Source organism: Orbicella franksi, chromosome 9 (assembly GCF_964199315.1).
Source record: "Orbicella franksi chromosome 9, jaOrbFran1.1, whole genome shotgun sequence".
NCBI lineage: Eukaryota > Metazoa > Cnidaria > Anthozoa > Scleractinia > Merulinidae > Orbicella > Orbicella franksi.
This window is the reverse complement of record NC_138153.1, coordinates 27,895,156-27,917,095: the sequence shown is the minus strand read 5'-3', so window position 1 is coordinate 27,917,095 and position 21,940 is coordinate 27,895,156. Positions and strand designations below refer to the sequence as shown.

General features: G+C 38.6%; 6 protein-coding genes across 9 annotated transcripts in view; 5 read left to right on the top strand and 1 right to left on the bottom strand.

The window, feature by feature from the left end:
• The first annotated feature begins 111 nt into the window (after positions 1-111).
• LOC145498433 (transmembrane protein 185A-like) lies at positions 112-6,825 on the top strand. The gene is made up of 7 exons (XM_081478364.1): positions 112-472; positions 591-767; positions 2,388-2,598; positions 3,205-3,288; positions 3,761-3,937; positions 4,298-4,421; positions 4,865-6,825. The coding sequence occupies exons 1-7, from the start codon at positions 435-437 to the stop codon at positions 5,077-5,079; spliced, it is 1,026 nt and encodes a 341-aa protein (XP_081334490.1). The 5' UTR covers positions 112-434; the 3' UTR covers positions 5,080-6,825.
• A 714-nt stretch (positions 6,826-7,539) lies between these two features.
• On the bottom strand, positions 7,540-12,643 carry LOC145496507 (diphthamide biosynthesis protein 3-like). Of its 4 annotated transcripts, none has more exons than XM_081476198.1 (4): positions 11,864-12,643; positions 10,158-11,737; positions 9,544-9,618; positions 7,540-8,749 (listed from the first exon to the last, which is right to left on the bottom strand). In XM_081476198.1, the coding sequence occupies exons 2-4, from the start codon at positions 10,497-10,499 to the stop codon at positions 8,690-8,692; spliced, it is 477 nt and encodes a 158-aa protein (XP_081332324.1). In that variant the 5' UTR covers positions 10,500-11,737; positions 11,864-12,643; the 3' UTR covers positions 7,540-8,689. The 4 variants fall into 4 exon arrangements, with proteins under 4 accessions (XP_081332324.1, XP_081332326.1, XP_081332327.1 ...); XM_081476200.1 differs by having other exon boundaries at positions 11,868-12,643; XM_081476201.1 differs by lacking the exon at positions 11,864-12,643 and having other exon boundaries at positions 10,158-10,329; positions 11,540-11,855.
• A 1-nt stretch (position 12,644) lies between these two features.
• Positions 12,645-13,046, top strand: LOC145498602 (inverted formin-2-like). Its single transcript, XM_081478504.1, has one exon. It carries the CDS (start codon positions 12,645-12,647, stop codon positions 13,044-13,046), a length of 402 nt encoding a protein of 133 aa, XP_081334630.1.
• Positions 13,047-14,910: 1,864 nt separating this feature from the next.
• LOC145498601 (inverted formin-2-like) lies at positions 14,911-15,306 on the top strand. Its single transcript, XM_081478503.1, has one exon. It carries the CDS (start codon positions 14,911-14,913, stop codon positions 15,304-15,306), a length of 396 nt encoding a protein of 131 aa, XP_081334629.1.
• Positions 15,307-18,312: 3,006 nt separating this feature from the next.
• LOC145498600 (inverted formin-2-like) lies at positions 18,313-18,717 on the top strand. The gene has a single exon (XM_081478502.1). The coding sequence runs from the start codon at positions 18,313-18,315 to the stop codon at positions 18,715-18,717; it is 405 nt and encodes a 134-aa protein (XP_081334628.1).
• Positions 18,718-20,660: 1,943 nt separating this feature from the next.
• LOC145496488 (inverted formin-2-like) overlaps positions 20,661-21,940 on the top strand; it is a 28,733-nt gene continuing 27,453 nt past the window's right edge. The window contains 2 exon segments of the mRNA XM_081476171.1: positions 20,661-20,962; positions 20,964-21,259. Of these exon segments, the coding sequence (XP_081332297.1) occupies positions 20,853-20,962; positions 20,964-21,259 (406 nt within the window). The 5' untranslated portion in view covers positions 20,661-20,852.

The following is a 21,940-nucleotide window of genomic DNA, read 5'->3' as shown; positions in this document are numbered from 1 at the left end:
CCTTGAAATATTTTTCCAAGCAAGGCAGGGTACACAAAAGAATGAGGAACCAAGGGTATCTTGATATATGGCAAGGATGTTGACCAAAAACCTAATTCTCCAAATATGAGTGGATACATCTAAAAATAGAAGGAAGAAATATCTGAAATTAGATGCTGCTGTGTGTTTTGACTCCATGCAAAAATGTCAAGTTTTCTATACCAAAATATTGAGATCAGATGTCTTACTCATGAGAGCTTCAAAGGTACGTCCGGCTGAACCGTGATAAGCTGGACACTACAGTTGAGGATACCAATGGCTTGTGGGATAGATCTAATAGCTTAGTATCCACGCCATGTTTTCAAAGTTTTGTTGTATATTTGTGTATTTTGGTTTAGTCAAATGCCTTTGGTTTCCTCGTCAGTTTTTCGTTTTGGAGTAAATTTTTATAGAGAATGAACCTTCGACGGCTCTTCCAGGATTTTAATCCAAGGTAACTTACAAAGAAAATGCTCTTCCCGAGAATACGAGCCTAGATAAAAATATTTTTTATAAAGTGAAAAGATTTTATGATCTATAAACTCGTGAACATGCTCGTTCTTTCGTTTCAGTAAATTCCTTCTGTTCTTCACTTTGTTCATCTTTTCTATCTTGCTGGCCTTGCGTTTGGATGGAGCCATCACGTGGAGTTATTGGGCGGTTTTTACACCCATCTGGATTTGGAAAATCATGGTACTTAGCGGTGCATTCACTGGAATTTACATTTGGATTCGTCATCCTGAATACAGGTAAAAAGTTTGTATTCTCGCATTCTTTAAATAGTTACAGATAAGATACCTTATCTTTAATTTCCTGGTTTCGTTGCCATAATCTGGGGGAAAGAAAAATATAAATCAATCTTACTTACAATTTTCATAATTTCCAATAGAAATTTATTAAAATCGATATCACAACATGCCAGTCAACAGCCTTGTCAAGCCAAAGGCTTGTACATGAATCCAAAAACCTGAAGATCATCGCAGAGAAAGTTGGTTGTTCACTTAGGAAGAAATCTACTTATTGAATAAAACAGCTTTCATTACCACTAATAACAACATTTACCATTAAGTATTCTCATTTACATTACAAGTAAATTCAATGTGCAGACAAGGCAATTTTGGGTAGAAACTTAAAAATTACTCAACATTGCCTCAAGTTCACATTGAATTATTGTGATACAAATAAGCCACTTCCCAAAATCACTTCGTGTCCACTTAGTTTACATGCGTCAAATTATTTGTCATCGATGAGTAAGTGTCCAATCAATTACTATATTTCTGTAGAAAACCACAGACCAATGTGGAAGTTGTAGCTGTTTGGTCCAAAGCAGTAAAACTCAGACTAGTCCAGGGCTAGACTTTCAGGGAAAAACCTTGGGCCAGCTGGCTCCTGAGTTTTCAGATTTAGTCACCAGCAATAGTATTTCAGTGAAAAGCACGAAAAGTTAGTCAGCGGTGAAAAAAAATTGGTCGCATTGGCAACCCCAGCAGTTGCAACATCGAGCTCTGTAGTTTTATTTTTACTACCCTGAATTTCCCTCACAAAGAGATGTCTTTTACATTTATTTCATAATTATCCTTGCCTTCCCCCACCCTTTCAAGAGACTAAGGTTTGAGATTCAACCTAAACTTCCCCACTGTTAACATTACCCTTTACAGATGTTAGTAACATCATAGGTTGGTCTTAACTTACAAAAAGAAATTCAAAACTGTACAGTAATCAATGAGAGACATGGTATGGATATCAGCAGAGCTAAACCATCAGTATATGAAATGGATTTTTGGAGATCATATCCAGCATATCAAAGACCTACATCTTCTCAAGCAGGAGAAGAATTAAACACATCACTAACAAGAGACGGACATCTGTTTACTCTGGGGTTTTTACTTCAGTGTCAAAAGTAATTTGCATTTGCTTCATTTTGGATTACCACGTGAAGGAATATTGGCTAACAAATTAATGCCACTTTCAGGGCTGTCAATAAGGGCAAAATTAACCCCTAGCATCTGTTACGGCTGAGCATGCTTGATGGGCACTTGATGTTACAGGTGAACTTGCTTGTTGTTGATACAATTCAGCCATAAAGTAACAAGTTTGTTATGGGTGTGACGATCAAGGCTACAGGTGAAGCAAAACTTATGACAGCCCCGACTTTGTTATTCATTCAGAAGGGAAACCAAAACTTCTTGCAACTCATGTGAACACATTTTCCAGTGCTTTGCATCAGCTTCATGTTCATGTATTTGTTTTGAATTTTGATTGCCTCACTGGATCGTCTATGTCGTTTGCAACAGGCTAGAGTGATAACTTTGGTTTTGGTTTTACAACCCTCAATCAAAGACTGCTCTATTTGGTTTGTTTTTACACAGAGGTGAAGGAGAAAGCCATGTGGATTTCAAGGCAATGATCATCTGTCTTGCTTTGCATCTTCTTCTTCTGATGTTTGAGATTTTTGTATGCATTAATCTTGGTGGAGGAAAGGTTTTCCCATGGAGACTCATGTTTATGCCCTTGTATGTGCTGTCGTCTTTGTCAATTATTGCTTGTATCTGGGGATTTAGACATGACCGATCTGTGGAGGTATGTAATGTTCAGTTGATATGTTCACCCTTTGAACTAGGCTCGATTAGTAGCGGCGCTGTTTGGCGAAGAGACCAGATTCAGTAGAGAGGTGGAAATTGAGCTCACCTTGGAACCTAATTCAGACTTTTTGAAATTAAGTTACTTCTGAAACATTCTATTTTCTTGATGCATGTAGCTTAACATTAATAGAATTAAGCTTCAGATGGCAATAGTGTAGTATTTGACTAATTTTCATGCCAGCCCTACAGTCAGACAGCTGCAAGAAAACCTCCTCAGTATCAGTGTTCCAGACAAGTGGGCGTCTCAGGTCAAAATGCCAACCAGGTCAGCTACATGACCCAACAAAGAAATGGAAAATTTCTAGTGATTTGGTGGGAGCAGTGGGAATTGACCCATTGGAATTCCTTATTGACACCCTGCATTGAAAAATTATCTGGAACCCTAAGTATTGTATCCAACGTCAAACTTTCCACATTGTATACACCAAATATAGTGGGTATGATGGAAGGACTAACACTTCAGCTAGAAGGGAAGGAAGGTAGGTTAACGCTTTAACCTGGCCCTGTGTTTTGATTTTGATATTTTCTTTTCTTTGTTTGGCAGCTTGAGACAGTGTTTTCAGTGAATGTTCTGCAATTCATCTTCGTTTCTCTCAGACTGGACAAAGTTATTCTTTGGTCTTGGGTGGTGAGTAGATGTTACTTTCTAAATACCATTCAGTATTTTCAACCAATCGCAGTGCATTCGCATTCATGTTAATTTTCCATGTGGAATATAGTTAATATATTTCCTCCTCATGGAACAACTGATTAGAAGCCAGTACAAATGACAAAATTGTATCCCACATGTCTTGTGGGTGGATTTTACCCTAGATACAGTGTACCAGCTTCTGGTTGTTTTGTAATGTGTTTTTCCAGAAAATATCCACAACTCCCCCTATTCTGTGGGTTGTGTTCTGGGGGTTCAAGCCCCCATGCTGCCTCACTGTAAATTGCGGCTTAAATGAAAACTTTTCTTTAAAAATAGTTGGTTTTCTAGGGCCCCACCCTCTCAGAGATTTCAGTGACAATCGATGGTTTGGTATGGACATCTTATGAAATAAGATCAAAGTAAATGGAACAGTAAGGATAATAATATTGAATATAATTCCTTCTTGCAGGTTGTGTTTGTTCCCATGTGGATAGTGCTATCCTTGTTGTGTCTTCTGGTGTTGTATTATGTTATATGGTCCATAATATTTGTAAGGACTGCAGAGGTTCTTCCAGCTCAACGTAGAGGTCATGTCATGGTTGCTGTAGCATCAGTTCTCCTCGTTATTCCACTTTTAACATTTCAGGTGACTGTGAAAGTTTTATAATACCTATAATAACTGTAAAACAGAATTGGCAGCTGTAAATTGTTTAGGCAACATTTAAGACAATTAATTGATAGATTTGTGGTACTGTCACCTAATGACGAAAATCTCTTTCAACAAACTTAAAAAACATTAAGTTCATTACATGAGAAAATTCACTACCGGAGTTTTATGCATGGTGACTTGCATAAGGTGGTGACTTTCTAGCAGTTATGCAATCAGGGATGTGCAACATATTTATTTAACATTTGATATTCAGGACTTCCAACAAACAGACACAAAATTTTGTTCACAGAGAGTTCAACAGTTTTTGTTATTTTTAAATATTATTTTCTGTTTCAGATAATCCTTTGTAACAGACTGGATGGCATCACACAGGACATGTTTGTAGGAGTTGTAGCTCCTCTTCAGATATCTTTGTTAAGTTTACTTGCTACATCCTTCTATCACAAAGGAGGGAACCATTGTAAGTTTATATAATGTTGAACACATTATACATATTGTACTCATCCCTCAAACGTTTTGTGCAAGGAAAAAAAATTGTCTTGCTAACCTGTTAAAGAATTATATTATTTTCTAGTTTTACTTTTTTCCTGTGAGAATCTCAACTACAGTATTAATGAACTGTTATTGAGTTTATCATTAATTTTACAATCTTGAGATGGTTCACAGACTTATGAAATTCACACTGCAGTGAAATTTAAGTTCAAGCTGGAAAGCAAAATTAACTGGTCAGTTGGTTTCCGTATTAGCTCCTTGTACAATCCTAGATAGACAGCAGGTAAATAAAAAGAAACAAAGAAGGGGAAATTAATGGCAGCATGTAATATAATTTGATAACCATATTTAGCATAAATAATCATATTATGCTTGAATGATAATCTTGTCTCCATGATTCACTTTTCACAGGGTGGTTTGGAATTCGAAAGGACTTTTGTGACTTTCTACTTGGGATGTGTCCCTTTCTACAGGAGTATGGAAACATTTCTTGTAAATTTTCTGAAAGTATTTTCTCAAGACCACCACGGGAAGAGGCTTCTATCGAACCACAACGCAAACCAGTGGTACATGAATACCCAGCCAAATGCGTTGTACCTGTTGTGTCTATTGAGATGCCAGATTGAAACAACAACCAAGGAGATGTGCATTGTACAATCATGTGCAGAGAGCAACGACACAGTGCCTAGAGTAAAAGGAGAAAACTGGAGATGTTGCTACCATGTTGCACAGAAACAGACTCCATTCTCCCGCCACCTCTGGATATGCCATGTAACCTGTGTGTGTCCGTCACTCATAACAGCCTGCCAACAAATTAAGCACATTTATGTGAGCTTGAATTGCATCTAGTACCAAGGTTGTTTTCCCAAAACACCTGGAGCTTAATATGAGTGGCAGTTCAATAATAACAACCCATAAAATACTGCTACATACTTCCCAATATTTTTCTATCAGTAAGTTTCTCTTTGCACTGGCCATTTTTATACTACACTAATCTGTCTGGATGAACTTGATTGAGTTCTTTTAGGTGCATAGTGCTTCCAACAATTTGATCCATTGTTTTAGGTCAGATGCACAAAACCATGTATTTCGACTGTACTTGTCTCTAGTGTATAATAATAATACTCAAAATAATAATTCATTAATATAGTGCCACTCCGAAGACATTCAAAAACCAATTTTACATAAAATGGGCTAACATACTAACTTTTTATATAGACATTTTGGAAAATAGCCCAAAGGAAATATCTGCACTGATTGCAATGGTTAAAAATCATGTTTCCATAACTCGAAAGAAACACAACTTCAACAAGATGGTGATGTAATGATGGTGTGAACAAAGAGAATTTACATTTTGATCATCATAGTAAACAAGTTTCTTCTGTCGTGGTATTTTCTCAAAGAAATCAAAAATATGTTATCTGTGTTTTTATTGAGTCATAGATTAAACACACTTGAAGATTTGGGAGAACTCAAAAAAGCTGTGGAAACACTTGCCTGGTGGTTCGGTCTTAAAGCATTTCTTATTCTCACAAACTTCTACTCAGGTTTCTATTAAACAATTAGATTATGTGCTCAAGATTTCTATCGCGTTGATAGTTGACAGAGGTGCAGCGCAAGTCAACTATCACGCATAGAAATGGAGAGTGAATAATCTAATTGTTTTAGTATAAATCTACTAGTCATTCAAAACTTTATCTAAATCCTCCTCACAGACACTTCGAAAACAAAAAGAAGCGGCGATCATTTTGTTAACAAGGGCACACTGCTACGCTACTCACTTTCTATCACAGAATAGATAGTAAGTAGCGTAGCCAATCAGAGAACAACATTCATGATAGAGCCGCAGTAAATATATATTAAAACTCAATAGCAAAATTGAACGTGTTTTCTATTTCACAAATATGTGTCGAGTATAAAATTGGCCAATAGCCTGTGTACATCCAGCCCCTCCCCTCAAAACAATTGGCTAATTGGCCAATAGCAAACAATAGGAAGGTTAAGAATTTAATGTTCATAACAAACAGTGAACTAAAAAAAATTAAACTTCAGCTATCTGTCTGCAAAACAATGTTTGTGCACTGAGGCAAGAATATATATTTGGTTTGTATGGTCGATTTTTTTATAATATGTATATTTTTGTTTTGAATTAATATTTGGAGTAGAGGAAAAGACAACAAGATCAGTGGCATGTGGGAGTAGACTCCAAGACTCTAAACCCTAAATAAAAAATACTGAAATTTGAGGACATGACTTCTGTGGCCTTCAAAAAAAGTTAAGCCAGTCACCTCTCATATGGAGACTCTGTCTGAGATGGAAATTCTTCTTACTTTTCCAAATGTGTCCCATAGTGCCAGAGGGAAGAAAATAGTTTTTTTCTTTTTTAATCAAACCTCCTTTTGTTCAGAAAAAAGACATTGATCATGTTTACGGTTAAATTGGTTAACATTTATATTTTAAAGATGATCAAACTTGAAAGCATACCTCCCTGTCACTATAATTTCTGAAATAATAATAATTAAAAAAAACACTTCACATTAAATACTTTTGCAAATAAGAAAATGATTAATGTATTTTGCTTGGTACATTTCTTGGTATACCAGGGGTCTGATAAGAAATGATTAAAATGTAGATCCAGAAAATATTCATACCCCCTCTAGAAGGAATCCTTGAAATGGCCACCCCTCCCCCCCCCCCCCCCCTTTGCCCCTTTCTGGGTTTTCTAAAATCGACCAACAAGATATAACTCCTCCCCTCTTGATATTCCATTTTTCCCCACACCCCTGGAAATACTTACTATTCTACCTTCAACAAAATGGGCTTCACAAACTACTTGCTATTCCAGTAAATGACTGGACTTGAGCAGTGACAGAAATAAAACACCTGTCTGGAAAAATTGAACTTGAAAAACCAAACATCTTGCCTTGTATTGCGTTGCGTTGCCTTGTGTTACATTGAACCGGCCTGCACCGGCCTGGACCACATAAACTCCATAGCTTACAAACCCCCGTGATAAGTTTCAAATATGCGGTAAGGAAATGTTCCAAGGTCCTGTCCTTAGTATACTTTTTTTGGGGGGGGGGGGGGGAGCGGGGGGTGGACAAGACTTCCTTTTTTGGCAATTTATTCATAGTACTGGCCAGTTATGAAGTGTGTGAAATGGGTACCTTTTTATAATTTAAGGTACATGTTTAATTTGCCTGCCAACACAGCCCAACAGTTTCTTTAGAAACGAATACCTTATTATTTAGCCCCCTTGAGGCTCAATTACCAGACAACCTGATTAAAGAGAGAGGTAGAAATTGAGCCTTGATCCTGTGCTGTCAAATGTCCAAAGTGCCCCAACTCCTATGGGTTTGTCACTCGAGGTTGACTTTAGGTTGTTTGCCGACAGGAATAAGACCCCTTCAAGCATTTTCAGAGTAAATGTGTTTACAGCAGTATTTGGTGAAGCATTGACTTTATTGCATTGCTTGTTAGAATAAATGTCACTCCAGATCTTGACCCCGGGGAAGGGGGGTACTCCCAGAAAAATTGGGTGGGGGTGTGCGGCTTGCTTCCCAAAACGCTCACCCTGTTTATGACCAAAATCTGTGATCTTCCCTACCCTATTTATGACCTGCGCAAAAATTCTATTTATGACTTGACACAGTTACCATAAACATAATTTGTGAAGGGCTTTTGTTGATTGTCATATGGTTAATGATGAAAAAGTAGCTTCTTCTAAAAAACATACCTAATTCGAGACTAGAGTACCAAAACCATACCCTATTTAAACCAAAATGGCCAAAATCGATACCCTATTTATGACCAAAATGGCTGAAAAGCCATACCCTTTGGGGCTGCACACACCAATATAGCCCATATATGAGAGTGCACCCCCCCCCCCCCCACGACCTTGACATACATACTTGGGTGATAAATAAATATGATCAAAAGTCCTTAACACAGTCTTAAGTTTCTATCCCTGAAATGAACTGCCAAGTTGCCTACAACAAAAAGCAATGACACTGTCACTTAACACTATTAGAATAAATGGTACAAATAGACAACTAGGATCCTTGAAGTTCACAGGTATCAGGATTGTGTTGAAGTTACAGCGTTGTACTCCATTACTTTCGTTGTTGCTGTGGTGTATGTTAGACACAGATGCCGCTCTGGTTATTGTTCACCATGACTGATATGGGATATCAAGAATCATGATGACAGCAATATTATTGTCCAGCTGATCATTGTCTAAGCTTTCTCCATGACTGGTGATGGAGCTATGACTTCTTCTGAAACCATGAAGTCCTCCTGGAAGGCAAAAAAAAATTACACATTCATTATTGTCATACTGAATTTAATATAGGTAGTGACAACATTTTAAGTGCAATTTGGGATACATAAATGTTGGTAAATTTTAAACATGCAAACAAAAACTTACAAGTGCTTATTTTTATTCTTGATTGCATAAGAAAACTCCTGTGATTGCTAGTTGATAACGAACTTAAAAAGAGACTATTTGCAGCCTGGGACTTTAAATAAGTTCATTATTTAATAGGTAGTGGGCAACTCCCTTGGTCTTCCAAATATCTTCAGAAAACTTACAAATTAGAGTTCTTCCAGACCTTTTGATAACACCTGAAGAGATACTACAGCAGTTTTCATCAGAAGGTCGAAAAGCAACATTTACCAAATATTGGTTTTGCATTACTACGCTACATGATTGCCTTAAAAGCTGGCACCTATTTTTCATCTAATGAGAAGTCAACCCAAAACCAATTGTGACTGGCTCGCACACATTTTCCCACGCTTTGTTCAAGCTGCATGCACTTCCATGAAGTTTGATTTTTGACTGGTTCGCTGGTTTGTCTTTCTCCTTAGTGATTGGCTACTGAGTGATAAGTTTCGTTCTGGTTTTACGACTGACACTAAATTAAAAACTGCTCTATCTACAGGCAAAATTAACAAACAGATCTGAAACGATTACAGCGTTAGACAGAAACTGTTTTGATTTTTGCAGCTGCACTATGGGAAAAGTGTAGAGACCACTTATTGAGAATTATATGATTTTGACACACTCAGCCATATACATCAAAGAAACTAACCAAGTCATAGATCACTCGCACTATCAGGGAACAGCTTGGACAACGAGCTACATCTTCTCCATTTTCCAACTCTTCCTATTTTAAGAAAAGCAAAAGGAGATTAAAGACACAGCCTTTACATGTCCGCGTGGACTATTGGAATGCGGTTAGGGTTTGGGTTGTAGAGGATGACAAGGGTTTTAAAACTGTGGGACCAGCTTATTTATTTGGGGACTTTGGGACTGCCTTCTCAAGATTAGCCCTGAATTTTTCTTGTTCTTGTCCTTTCAAAGGTCAGAACCATTTCATTTCCTATCCTTTTCATGGTTGAAACCACATAAAAAGGAATACTCCACACATCTACACCGTGTTATGATCATTTTGAGCTTATATATTGATAAAGGTTACCCACACTGCAAGTAATAAATCACAACACGCTGGGTACCTCAATTTTTTCTCAGTCTGATAAATGTTGACCTTCTGGACTTTATAAATCGAAAAAACACTACACATTCTCTATACTAAAACCTGAGTTTTACAATTCCACGTTTTCGCTCCACCATCGAAAGAAATTTGATTGTTGATCGCACAAACTTCTTTCACAAATGAGACTACATTAGAGGCACTTTACAAACCTTTGTTATTTCAAATTGATCTCCACAAGGGCATGGGTAGAAATAAGTCTCTGATTCTTCATCGTATTCAAAGTCTTCTATTTCGACTTCGTCGTGAAAAACGGCCATACTGTTGTTCCGTCGCTTTCCATGTGTTTCCGGAAGATGTCGCAATCGTGCCAAGCAGCCAGGCCTACAACAAATTGGGGAGGGTTGGGCACTAATCCGTAAAAACTTCCGCAAACGAAACAAAATTACAGGACCGGAAGAGTGAAGGAATATTGAAATATTGACCTGACTCCAGTTTACGTGCCGGATCTCTGCCTTATTGCAGTTGCTTATCGAACCAAATCTCAAGGCCATGTGCGTGGTTTTCTCTTTGGTTTTTTATGCAAAACATTGACGCAGTTGACGCTAAACTTCCGCGATCGGATCACTGATTATTCATTGCAGACCTGGGACCCGTTTCTCGAAAGTCCCGAAAAGTTTTCGCACCCGAAAAGCCGTTCCAAAATCTCAAACCTTGTGACTTCAGAGCTGTTTTATGCACATATTCTTAATATGGACAGAGGTTCCCTTCATACAAGAAGTTTCAGGCGTATACACCTCTTTGTCTTTAATAACTAAAAACGGCTTTGCGGGCCCGCTTTCGAGAAACGGGCCTCAGGGTCGGTTTACAGACAAATTCGTTCCATGGATATAGATAGACAAAAGACGAGAACAAAAAGATGGGCCAGAAATAAATAAGAAATGATTTTTCCCGATATTTCGAATTTATTTTTCATTCCATGGTGTCGAATGTTTTGTCGTAAGTCTAAATGTCGAGACTGAACGATAAAATCCTTTTTAGGCCAGCCTCTCTTTAAGAGGAACTTGCTTAGAATATCCACAAAGTCATGAAATCGTGCTAATCTGATAAAAACTTCTGCTGCCAGAGATTTATGAAAGCATAACAATCCTTGCTTATCAGCTTATCGGTTCTCAACATCTTGGATTTAATTTGGGGGCGTTGTATCACGCAGCATCAAACACTATCTGATATCCAACCTCACCTTGGCTGAATGTTAATAGGGAGCTCAGCAATGACGCTAGGGCCAAGATGACGGCGACGCCAACGACGATGAGTGGACAAAATTGGATTTGCATTTTACCTTTGAATTTCGCAATTACCTAGAACTGCTCAGCACGCCGAGCGCTCTAAAACCCCACTCAAACTAAAGGTGTAAACGCCAGTGTTCAGTTTCAGAAGAAACTACGAAAAATTAGCCGTCGTGGTTCACGTTCCTCAAAATACGCAAAATTTGGTCATTTTACGTTGTTGTTTTGCAGAGGACGGTTGCGAAATGTACCAAGAATTATAACGCGCATGGATAGCCATTAATATATATTGCTGCTAATTAAACCTTTAGTTTGGTGACGTTTTCGTTCCCGTTGCCGTCGTGGTTTGCTTGCTGAGTTTCCGATCACTAGGAGACGGTGGCTTCGTGAAAGACTGAAGCCCCCTCAACGCCACCCACTTCCTCCCAAACCTTCCCCTGTAGCCGTTGTTGTTGAACCTTGCCTATCTCGTATAGGCTTCGTCAGCCATCAGCGAGCCTGCACTGGATGAGAAAATACGGAGAACAGCCATGATAATGATGATGATGTTGATGACTTGTTTATCAAATACACGTGCGCTTCAACACATCTTGAAAAAAGTGCGAGAATTTTACAATGGCTAGCCTTACATACGTATGTTTCGTCCCTGCCAAGGGACTCATCAGAGGACTTCCAGCTAACTCGTCAAACATCGCGTTTGAAGTCCCGCTAGCATCAAAATGATGGTTGCAATCTGGCCTCATATAACATAAGGATTTCCAATTGCGTAATATACCATTCAACAACTTGAAAAAACACGTCAACGCATCATATGGTAATTACTTAAATTGTAAAAACAACCCTCTTGAGTGTTAATGACCTGTGTCACTATACTGCGCATGTACACTGACTCTGGAAGCTCAAGATCACCACTGTAAAGGTTTTTAGCCAATAGAAATCGTACTTCCCAGTGTCACGCACCACCTGAGATAATTGCGATTTTTTGCGGCTTTATAATTACCAATAAGTTTTCTTTGGAAACCTCTTTGTCCCGCCTTTGACACTTTGAATGGAACGAGCCGCTACATACAAATACCTTCCTTTGAGGATAACAAATTTCTCCATGATTTCACACAAACTATGCTGTGAAAGTCCTCCATACGACCAAGAATTTCTTGAATACTCTTGCTACAACCTTCAGAATGTCCTCAAGATCGATTGAACAGGATTTCCTTCCCCGAAGCAAATTTCGAAAAGACAAACTTTAAAACTTATATTGCCAGTGCAGAATCAAATCGTCGCACATGCGCGTGCAGAAGAGTGTAACAGGCGGAAACACGTGGGCGAAAAAAGGGATAAAAACATCAAGCTTTTGCATACATAAGTTGTCATTCAGTTTCCAAAGTGTGCTTTCGCTTGAAGGCTGTCAACATGTCTGTGAAGTGGAAAAAGTTAGCGCAGGCCGGTGGGTTTGGAATAAGTTCCAAGGACCAGATAGACAGCAACGATGAACTATACAATATGAAAGATATAGAACCTGAACTTTTTATCAAGTTTGTGCGAATTCCGTCTCTTAAGACGTACACGAGCTTGATCAAAAAACTCGAACGGTGCTCAAAGAAATGGCTGACGGAGTTTCTGGTGCTTGGAGGGTTAACATCGCTGTTTGAAGTGCTCGAAAAGCTGAGCGAGCGAAGTCTGGTGAGATTTTCCGATGCATTTCTACAACTTGAATGTGTACGATGTATTAAAGCTGTCTTGAATAACGTGACCGGCTTGGAGTTTATCACTAACGATTCTTCGCTAACGAACCAACTTGTTATTGGTAAGTAAACATATTTGCTGCTCTCGTTAATGTCGAAGTTGTAATATAATTTAATAATAATAATGTACGCGACGAGTTAAGAAGAGTGAAGTGTCTTTTATGAATAAGTAATTAAAAGAAGGATTTGTAGTTAGCAGGAAGCGCCCTTCTTGAATGGATTCACAGTTTCTTCTCATAATTAAATAACTATTCACTAAAATGGATGGAAAAAGGGATTTGTAAAAAAGGAGCGCGTTTTATATCTTGAAGTTTCTCTTGAAAACGGCTGAATTAACATAACAGACGTGACTTCCGTTGTAAACAGCCTTTGGTTATTAATGACATAACAAAGTTTTATCTGGAGTAGTACGCGCTTTAAACTTTCTAAAAAAATAACACTTTTACAAACGATTGCGCTACGGAACTTTAATTTTTCAGAATAGACCTTCCGTAAATAGTTCATCCTGACTAAAAACCGATTTTTTTTCTCTAAGTTGTTTGACGATTGACAACTCAATCAAAACCAGAAATGATATTGGGTCGCCAGAAAAACTGCAATTTCCGTTTTCCAATCCGCCCTTTTTGGTACCGTGGTGTTTAACTCGTCAACTAGATTAGATTAAATTTAAGTTTCAAGCTATCGAGTTACGGAACACACGAGAGGAAGTTTGGGAGAACGAGAAATACAGCTTTTTCGAATTCTCTATCAAACTTTAAAATTTCAAGCGCTGGGTTTTCTAGCGAGTTGAGAAGTACGACCTCTAACGCGCGCTTCTTTGCGTTAAAATCTAGGTTGGATTTTTTCCAAGGGAAGGGTCACAATGGTGCTATATATATCTTCAAGAGGTCGAACGGAACATGTTTTTGGATTTTGAGGAAGTTGTTTTTCAGTCTCTCTTGACAAATATCACACGTGAATAACGTGACCTGAAACGCCGCTTGCAAATTCAACCGTCCCGCCCACGCGTGTTAGGGCTACGTGTCTCGTGATCTAACTTCCTCAAGCCTGAATACTGATTCTTATCAAGGCTGAAATCATAGTTTTGTGCAATAACTCAGCAGAATTTACCCTTGACAGCGACAGAATGAAAATTTAAGACGAATGTTTTGAATTAAAATAATCACGCGATCACTTCCTGTGTCCACGCTCTTGCAGCTGTTTGAGATCGTTTAACATCGTCCTCGTGTACGATGCATGAAGTATCACATCACAAAAGAGAAGACTGGGCACAAATGCCATGTTACTAGAAATTTCCTCAGTCCTAATTTCTCCGCGGCGTGAAGTCTTTCAAAGTTCCTCTGCCATGCAGCGTTCCACCAACATAACCTACGCAGTCATGCTTTCCAGGAGTAGAGCAGAATAGTGAACTACGACGATGAAGTTTGTTTTTTTTCATTTGCGTTCGGCTAATATCCATAATTTAATATTTAATTCTTCAACGTTCTAGAAGAAAAAAAGAAGTCTTAAATTAGACTCCAGACAAACGTAAACAAACAATATGATGATTCCGGGGGGGATTGTCAATTCCTGCTGTCCATACCTGCTTGTCTCAATATAGAACGACCATAGAGAATTGTTCGCCCTGTTAATTTTCTTCAGAGCGTTATATTCTTGTCCAACAACTGAAGGAGATAGACGCAATTATTATCAAAACAGACTTTTAAAGGCCAACAACTGAAGCCACGCCTCAGAAATTGATTTTAGAACCTTTTCAGGGGGAATAAGATAATTCGGCAAAATTTCCGGCGACGGGTATTCCTGACACTTTTTGGAGTCTCCCCCTCCCCCGGGACATATAAAGAGTAAACTGAAATATGCTCTTTGAGATCCTAAAGGGAAATAATGACCAAAAACATCGAGCGAACTGAGTGTCCGCAGAAAAACTTTCCAGGATGTCGGCGTATTGGAAAAAGCTGGCAAAAGCCAGCAAGCTTGAAATCAGCTGGGGTGGTAAAAGTGAGCGACACAATTTGAACAATGTAGAGCCCGAATTATTTATCAAGTTTGTGCGAATTCCTTCGCTCAAGACATACACAAGTTTAATCCGAAAACTTGAAGGATGCTCCAAACTGAAAAGATGGCTGGCGGAGTTCTTGGAGCTTGGGGGACTTTCAACGTTGTTTGAAGTTCTCCAAAAGCTGAGCGAGCGAAGCGTGGCGAGGTTTTCCGATGCATTTCTACAACTTGAATGTGTGCGGTGCATTAAAGCTGTCTTGAATAATGAGACGGGCTTAGAGTTTGTCACCAACAACCCCTCGCTGACGAATCAACTAGTAATTGGTAGGTAAATCGTTGTTTGCCTGTTATGTCATTGATACCTGGTTGCACTTGAGGAGAGAGAGGAGCGAAATATATATTTCAGTTTTAATTAATGAAAGTTTTAAAAACAATTCGGCATCTCTGGTAATAGTTTTTATGCCACAAGGTGCGCCAAACATAAATGCATCCAAATTTAATGAGCGAATTGTTTTTCATCACTAAGAAAAAAAATCGACTGAGACAAAGAATAAGTAGAAATGTGCCAAAAAGGAATCGTGTTTATGTTCACCAATATCAACAGTGGCTTTTTTAGAAATCTGCATGATAGTCAACTTCCATTATTCTTGATCAAGGGGTTATATATTATAAATGACACTAGGGAGGTTAATCAGTATTAAGCAGTGGGATTTGGCACCCTTGTCTGACAGGTAGACAGGTATTCGTCCTGAAAAATGTAACTTGCAATTCGTTTTTGAGTACTTGAGGACCTGCGAACCGTAAAAAAAGTCTTCGGCTAGGAGACTACAAAAGGATGGACAATATGGTTCTGACCACAGAACGAAGGTTTTGCCGGCAATACTGGTTTCGTCTGCACATTTCAACTTGCTAAATACGCATAACTGTACGTTTTGGGTTCCTTGTTTTGCATCCAGTCCGGAGTTAGATGTCCTTCAAAACCATATGATAAGATGTTATCCAAGAAAAGGCATTTAAAAGCAGTCTTGCAGAGGGAGATATGCCGTACACTTGAGACTGATCACACAGCCTTTGGAATAACGACCTCCTTTTGGAGTTCCCAACTTTTGTTTTCTTTCTAACTTTACCCAGTACGTTAATCCGACCACCTCAATGATGCGACCAGTGACCTTTGTAGCTCACAATTTTTTTTTCTTTAGAAATTTACCTCTCCAATACGATCCACTCGAACTGCTCAGCTGTAACCTGTGACAAGATTATCATGCTAAAACATATTTTTGACTTTAGAGAAGTTGTGGTTTCAATGAATCTCTCTTGAAAGTTATTCTTGACCAAAGAATTAACTTTGATAAGGAAAACGGGTTTGTTGTGTTCAACATCGTAATGTAGGTTTCCCACGCGGATCCACACGTTTCTGGCGTAACCGTAATAAAACGTTTAGTCCGTTTTCGCTTATGTGTTATTTTTGTCGCTTATGATTCCAAGGACAAATATTTATTTCGGCATTAAATATGAAATAACCAAACGATAAGCTCGGGGAGTAATAACGAACATTTTTACATTTAATATCTAGGGTCCTGAAGAGGCGTCCATTTCTCAGCACAAATCAAATCAAATCTCATTTTTTTCCAGACTATTTTTTGTGCAAATCCCAATACCATTTCCAGTTTCTTTTGTTTATGATCCCCAGCTCCAGTGAATCAAATCTCCTTTTCCCAGTGAAAAAATGGTAAATGCCAGTTCTCATTTAACCCCATCTGGCCCCGCGCCCTCAATAGCCGAAGGAAAGTTCTGCTCAGCCGGGTTCGTTTAATACATATTTTTTATACTTCTTATCTTTGACTTATCATGTTATCGGAAAATCTGGGGTGGAGCCCATAATCCTGTACCGTGAAACGTCAATGACCTTACATTCTGTCGCCAACCACTTCCTATTTAGGCAAATGATATAGCGCGCGCTGCTCTCAATAATACATTCTTCAAAAACTTCTAGAAAAATATATTCAGAAATCATAATCTATAATACCGTCAGTAGGATGAAACTTAACTTTCAGATTGTAATGTTCAATGTTCAAGTTTTGCACCTGGTGAGATTATTTAGGGACATTTCTATTTTTAACCGGTCCGAAAGTAACTTCTGCTTGTTGGGTTTAAAACAAAATTACATTTTAATTGTTGATGAAACATTAATGACCTTTAGACTCTATGGCTAATCCCTTCCTTTTTCGAAAGTTCTAAACAGAATTTCAACATTGCTCTCAAAAATTCTCTTCCCCAGAAAAGTGATTTTAAGTTTTCCCTTCGATTATGTTCCACAGACATAAGCTACACCGGTGATCGTTTCTAAACGTATATGGAACAACATTACGGTAAAACGATCGACGAACTGTTTAAAAATAGCTTTTTTTTCCTCCGTTTGGCTTACGTTCATTAGACTTTAAAACAGTCTCTTCGGACATAAATAACATTAGTCAATATTAATATTGAGATAAAAAACAGTTTTCAAGTTGGTAGGTGAAGTTGAAGAGAACTTAAATGCTACACATCGATTTGACTTCCGCTTCTCCTCTAGCAATTGTTCGGCACTTGAACTTCGGGACGTCGGTACATACTAGCATTTCTGCATGGTCCATCGTCTGATGAAGATTGAAAGTTTCTTTTCTGCACGCGATCTACTGGCAGAATTTGAAAAATTTTCTATTTGAAGTTGTACAATGTTCTGTAGCTGATAAAGGTCCTAAAAGTGAAGGGAAAGAGGTGAAGGGAAGGGGAGAGCTGGGCACTGGGGGAAATCGTTTATCCATATCCGGAATATTTTGTATTGTTGTTGGTGGATATATGGGCCTGCTGTTTCAACTAACCTGGGGGTTAGGGGCATGAAGATTGACTCATAAAAAAAAATAGCTATATTCACCTAGTATTATTATCGGAATACAACTTTCCACTGAATAAATAATTTGGCCCAGCATGTGTGTTTGTCTTCGATTGAAAGAGAAAATGAGGTATCAATAGGCTAGGACCAGGGAGATACGCTTCGTTGCAGACTTCCTCGTTGTTATTATTGACGTCTGCTGTGCGCTTACGTGCAAGAAAAGGGTCGTAACCTTTAATAGTGAGCTTTGTACTGTTCTCCTATGGGAAAGGGAAATGACAGCGATTACGTGAATAGACGTATCCATCAACAGTTATAGAATAAGTCATAAACCTCCTCTCGAATCGTGGGCGGAAAAAGAAAAAAAAAAAAAACGTTGAGATTTGCATGACTTAAGCCCTGCCGGTCGATTGTCATGAACTGATCTGAAGCCTACGGTAAACTCCCCAAAACTGAAATTACAGCGATGTCGGTGAACTGGAAGAAGCTGTGCAAAGCCGGAGGGTTCGATATCAGCGAGCAAACGGATGGCCAAGAAACTCTTGAACTGCTCACCGATTTGAAAGAAGTAGAGCCGGAGTTATTCATCAAGTTTGTGCGAATTCCCTCGCTTAAAACATACGCAAGTTTGATTAGGAAACTCGAAGGTTGTTCGAAGAAATGGCTGACCGAGTTCTTGGAACTTGGAGGGTTAACTTCGCTGTTTGAAGTTCTCGAAAAACTGAGCGAGCGCGGCCTGGCGAAGTTTTCCGATGCATTTCTACAACTTGAATGTGTACGATGCATTAAAGCTGTCTTGAATAATGTGACCGGATTGGAATTCATGAGCAACCATTCTTCGCTAGCAAATCAACTAGTTACTGGTACGTAAAGTTTAACATTGCTATCGTTATCTCGCTTAATGATGTTGTGCTTGAAGAGTAGAGTATTTGATGTCGACAAATAACGAAGATAACCTACGTAAAATTTAATGATAGGTTTATCTGGTGTAATTTTTTGCGCTTTTAATAATTTTCCTTTAGTTATTAACAGTCTTAACAGATCCCTAATGTTTTCAATGTTTTTTTTTATCATCTGAAAATTCCGAACTCCTCATTTGCAATCGATTTACATAACTGAACGACTTTCACAGATTTTGTGAAGTGTTTTCTATGGCAAAGTATCATTAAAAGTTAAACTTCGATGTCAAAGAAAAATCAAGACAATGAGTGTTTGCCAGTTTCAATGAATTTGGTAAATAGCTTGAGATGTTTGCGTGATGTTAAGATAATTTCATGCAGCTGAAAGCCAAATGAAGTGGACCCTTCTCAACATGCAAATTTCTGACTGATCTACGGCTGAATATAACGACTTCGGCTATGAAAAACATATTCTCTAGAAAGTCTATTTATGGCTATGAAAGTGACATTTTCTTGAACTGTTTCTGTTTTTTTGTTTTACTTATTTTCCCCATGCGTAAGAGCATCGTGCCTGACATGTGATTGGATGAGAACCTTATGAACGAGGCGATGTGAAATCTATTGTACATATTATCAGTTCAAGATAATTAGCGATGATTGATGAAAAATAATTTTAGTTTTCCCGGTACAGTATCGTTGCAATCCAGGACTTTCCGTCGATAGATCTAAAACTATAAAAATTTTGGCCTGAGGGAAAGATAGACTAAGATAACATCTATTCGAAGGTTTTGTCGATGTGCACACTCGAACTTAAGCGATCTGACTGTTTTGTACAAAAGGCGCTGCCCGTTGAGTCTATTAAGACGGACTAACGCTTCAGTAATTTACAAATTGACAAACAATGGATTCGCCTCAACCTCGCACATGCTGCCATGTGCATAGAATTAATTACGTTAATTCGTGTTGTTTGTTTAAGTCGATGATTGAAAGAAAACAACGTGCTCGTTTCTCAAAGAGGTGACAGAAAGACACATTCTCTTTAATTATATGGCTCGAAGCAGCTTTTCTCTTTTGTTTACTGAACCTTAGAGAATCATAATTATTAGGAAATGAATATGTAACTTTTAGCGTGCCCTCGCCATCAACATTTGCATGCGGTCATCGCTTTCATCAGGTCACGCGATCCATTGGAAATGGTTCATTTGTAGATGCCTGAGTAGCCTCCACAGATCGGGCCCAACAATCACAGAAGGTCCTAGAATTGTTTTCTGAAGCGCTAGTTATAACTTACAATGAAGGGTAAAATGTCATACAACGTTCTTTGTAAAGGTTGACAGGTCTTCAGAACCAATCGCATGTACTTGAATCTCTGCTTCATATTTCACAACGTGTGCATCATCTTGAACTAAGTAGAAGTCAAGCAGTTGAGGTTTGAATTCGACTTTCGTGTGACGGTCAGCTCCCCTTAGAAATTTAAATCTCACTCTTCAGAGGGTCGTGTTTAAAACACGAATTTCGAAATGACGAAATGGCACTACGGGTAAAAGTCAATGTGGGATACGGGTGTCTGTGAGGGTTAATCCTCACAATTATTGAGCCGGTCAGTGATATTTGCAGCTAACCTCAGCGCCATTTCGTCATTTCGCCACTTCGCCCCCTTCAAAGCACCGTAGGTGATCTTTTTTTGTCTGGCATCTTCAGAGGTTATCGACTACCCCTGTTAACCCAAGGCCGCCATGTTTCTACAGTCATTCGATTTATTCGAGAGACTTCCTGAAATCTCAGTCACGATTGATACGTTACTGTGAAAGAAACCTTCAATGCAAAAGGCCTTGAAACTTTTAAAGAAGTTTTTATTTAGATTTACTAAGTAGGCGAAAGAAAGCTTTTAGGCGTCCTAAAAAACCCGGACAGTTTTATAATTTTAAAATTGCACCGGAATTGCACCCATAAATGTAACGAAATTCTGATTGGTCACGTCTTCAATAGGTTTGAACGTGATCGAATAGCGAGGGTTGCATATTAAGTATAAAAGACTGACATCTGTTAGTGGGGAGATTAGAACCACAGTACGGAAATAGCAAACTTTACCGTTCTCTGCTAAGACATGGAAAATTCAGGCTGGCAAAGAATTCGAAAGTCGCCTATTTTCCAGCAAAATGTCTTTGTTGATTCACACGAACAAGCTAAAGGACAGTTCAGCAGCATCGAGCCAGAACTGCGTCAGTCTTCTTCGTATACCGTCGTTGAAGAACTTTTCCGCGCTTCATCCCAAACTCTCGAAATGTTCCAGCCAGTGGATGACAGAGTTCCTCGACCTTGGAGGGTTAGATGTGTTAATGAACGCGTTAGAGATTCTCTCGGTTCGTTTGTCAGCTCAAAATTACCACATCGCCTTCATGGATGCTTTTGTGGCGCTCGAGTGCGTTCAGTGCATTAAAGCAGTACTGAACTCTCAAGCTGGCGTGTTTTACTTCCTGTCATCGCCAGATCTCGTCTGTCAGCTAGTTTATGGTAAGGATTTCTTTTCTATAAGATTATTTGTGCTTGCTTAAGCTTTACTGCAGCTAGAAGCAAACCAGAAATGTGTGCCTCGGGGTGTGATCTCAGTGAACTTGTTGCATGTCAGAGAGTTCAGTTTGCACATGTTTTAATTTCCACTTGTACAAGGAGATTTTCGTTTCATATTATTGTCGATGCTAGTGTGCTGTTAAGTGAGAAATCGTTTGAAAGTGTCTCTATTGTGTTTTCTACTCAGCTGTGTTATAAATAGCATTGCTCATGTGGGAATTCACGGTTCGTGTAAAATGCTCCATTGATCATGACTCCTACGATCATGTTCTTTTGGTCAAAACTAAACACGAGACACTCCAGAACAAAGCAATCATCATTTGAACCCCTAAATGAACGATCTGATCTGCCGAATTCAAAGCAGAAAGGAGCTGAAATAATATAAATGTTTACCGTTAAAATCGTTTGTTTATTTTTATAAGTGTGGTATTTCGTGTCCCCGGATTTTCAATTGGGACGTTTACCGGAAACTGGAATCACGATTACAAGTAATATTTCAGGTTATACCGCAGCAAGGTTTGAATTTCCATTCTATCATTTTGAGCCAGTTCCGAGAAAAACGAATCTCTTTTCTTTTACAAGGTTTTGTTAATCAATTTTTTTTACGGAAGAGGGATTTACGTG

What these genes read in the sequence shown, in the direction of transcription:
- LOC145496507 (XM_081476198.1), bottom strand. Translation starts at nt 10,499, where the DNA reads ATGGCCTTGAGATTTGGTTCGATAAGCAACTGCAATAAGGCAGAGATC. An exon ending in ATCAATTTGAAATAACAAAG is followed by an intron (nt 9,619 to 10,157) that starts GTTTGTAAAGTG and finishes TTCTTAAAATAG; the next exon opens with GAAGAGTTGGAAAATGGAGA. An exon ending in TGCGAGTGATCTATGACTTG is followed by an intron (nt 8,750 to 9,543) that starts GTTAGTTTCTTT and finishes TTTGCCTTCCAG; the next exon opens with GAGGACTTCATGGTTTCAGA.
- LOC145498600 (XM_081478502.1), top strand. Translation starts at nt 18,313, where the DNA reads ATGTCGGTGAACTGGAAGAAGCTGTGCAAAGCCGGAGGGTTCGATATC.
- LOC145498601 (XM_081478503.1), top strand. Translation starts at nt 14,911, where the DNA reads ATGTCGGCGTATTGGAAAAAGCTGGCAAAAGCCAGCAAGCTTGAAATC.
- LOC145498433 (XM_081478364.1), top strand. Translation starts at nt 435, where the DNA reads ATGAACCTTCGACGGCTCTTCCAGGATTTTAATCCAAG. An exon ending in TTCCAGGATTTTAATCCAAG is followed by an intron (nt 473 to 590) that starts GTAACTTACAAA and finishes CTTTCGTTTCAG; the next exon opens with TAAATTCCTTCTGTTCTTCA. An exon ending in TTATTCTTTGGTCTTGGGTG is followed by an intron (nt 3,289 to 3,760) that starts GTGAGTAGATGT and finishes TCCTTCTTGCAG; the next exon opens with GTTGTGTTTGTTCCCATGTG.
- LOC145498602 (XM_081478504.1), top strand. Translation starts at nt 12,645, where the DNA reads ATGTCTGTGAAGTGGAAAAAGTTAGCGCAGGCCGGTGGGTTTGGAATA.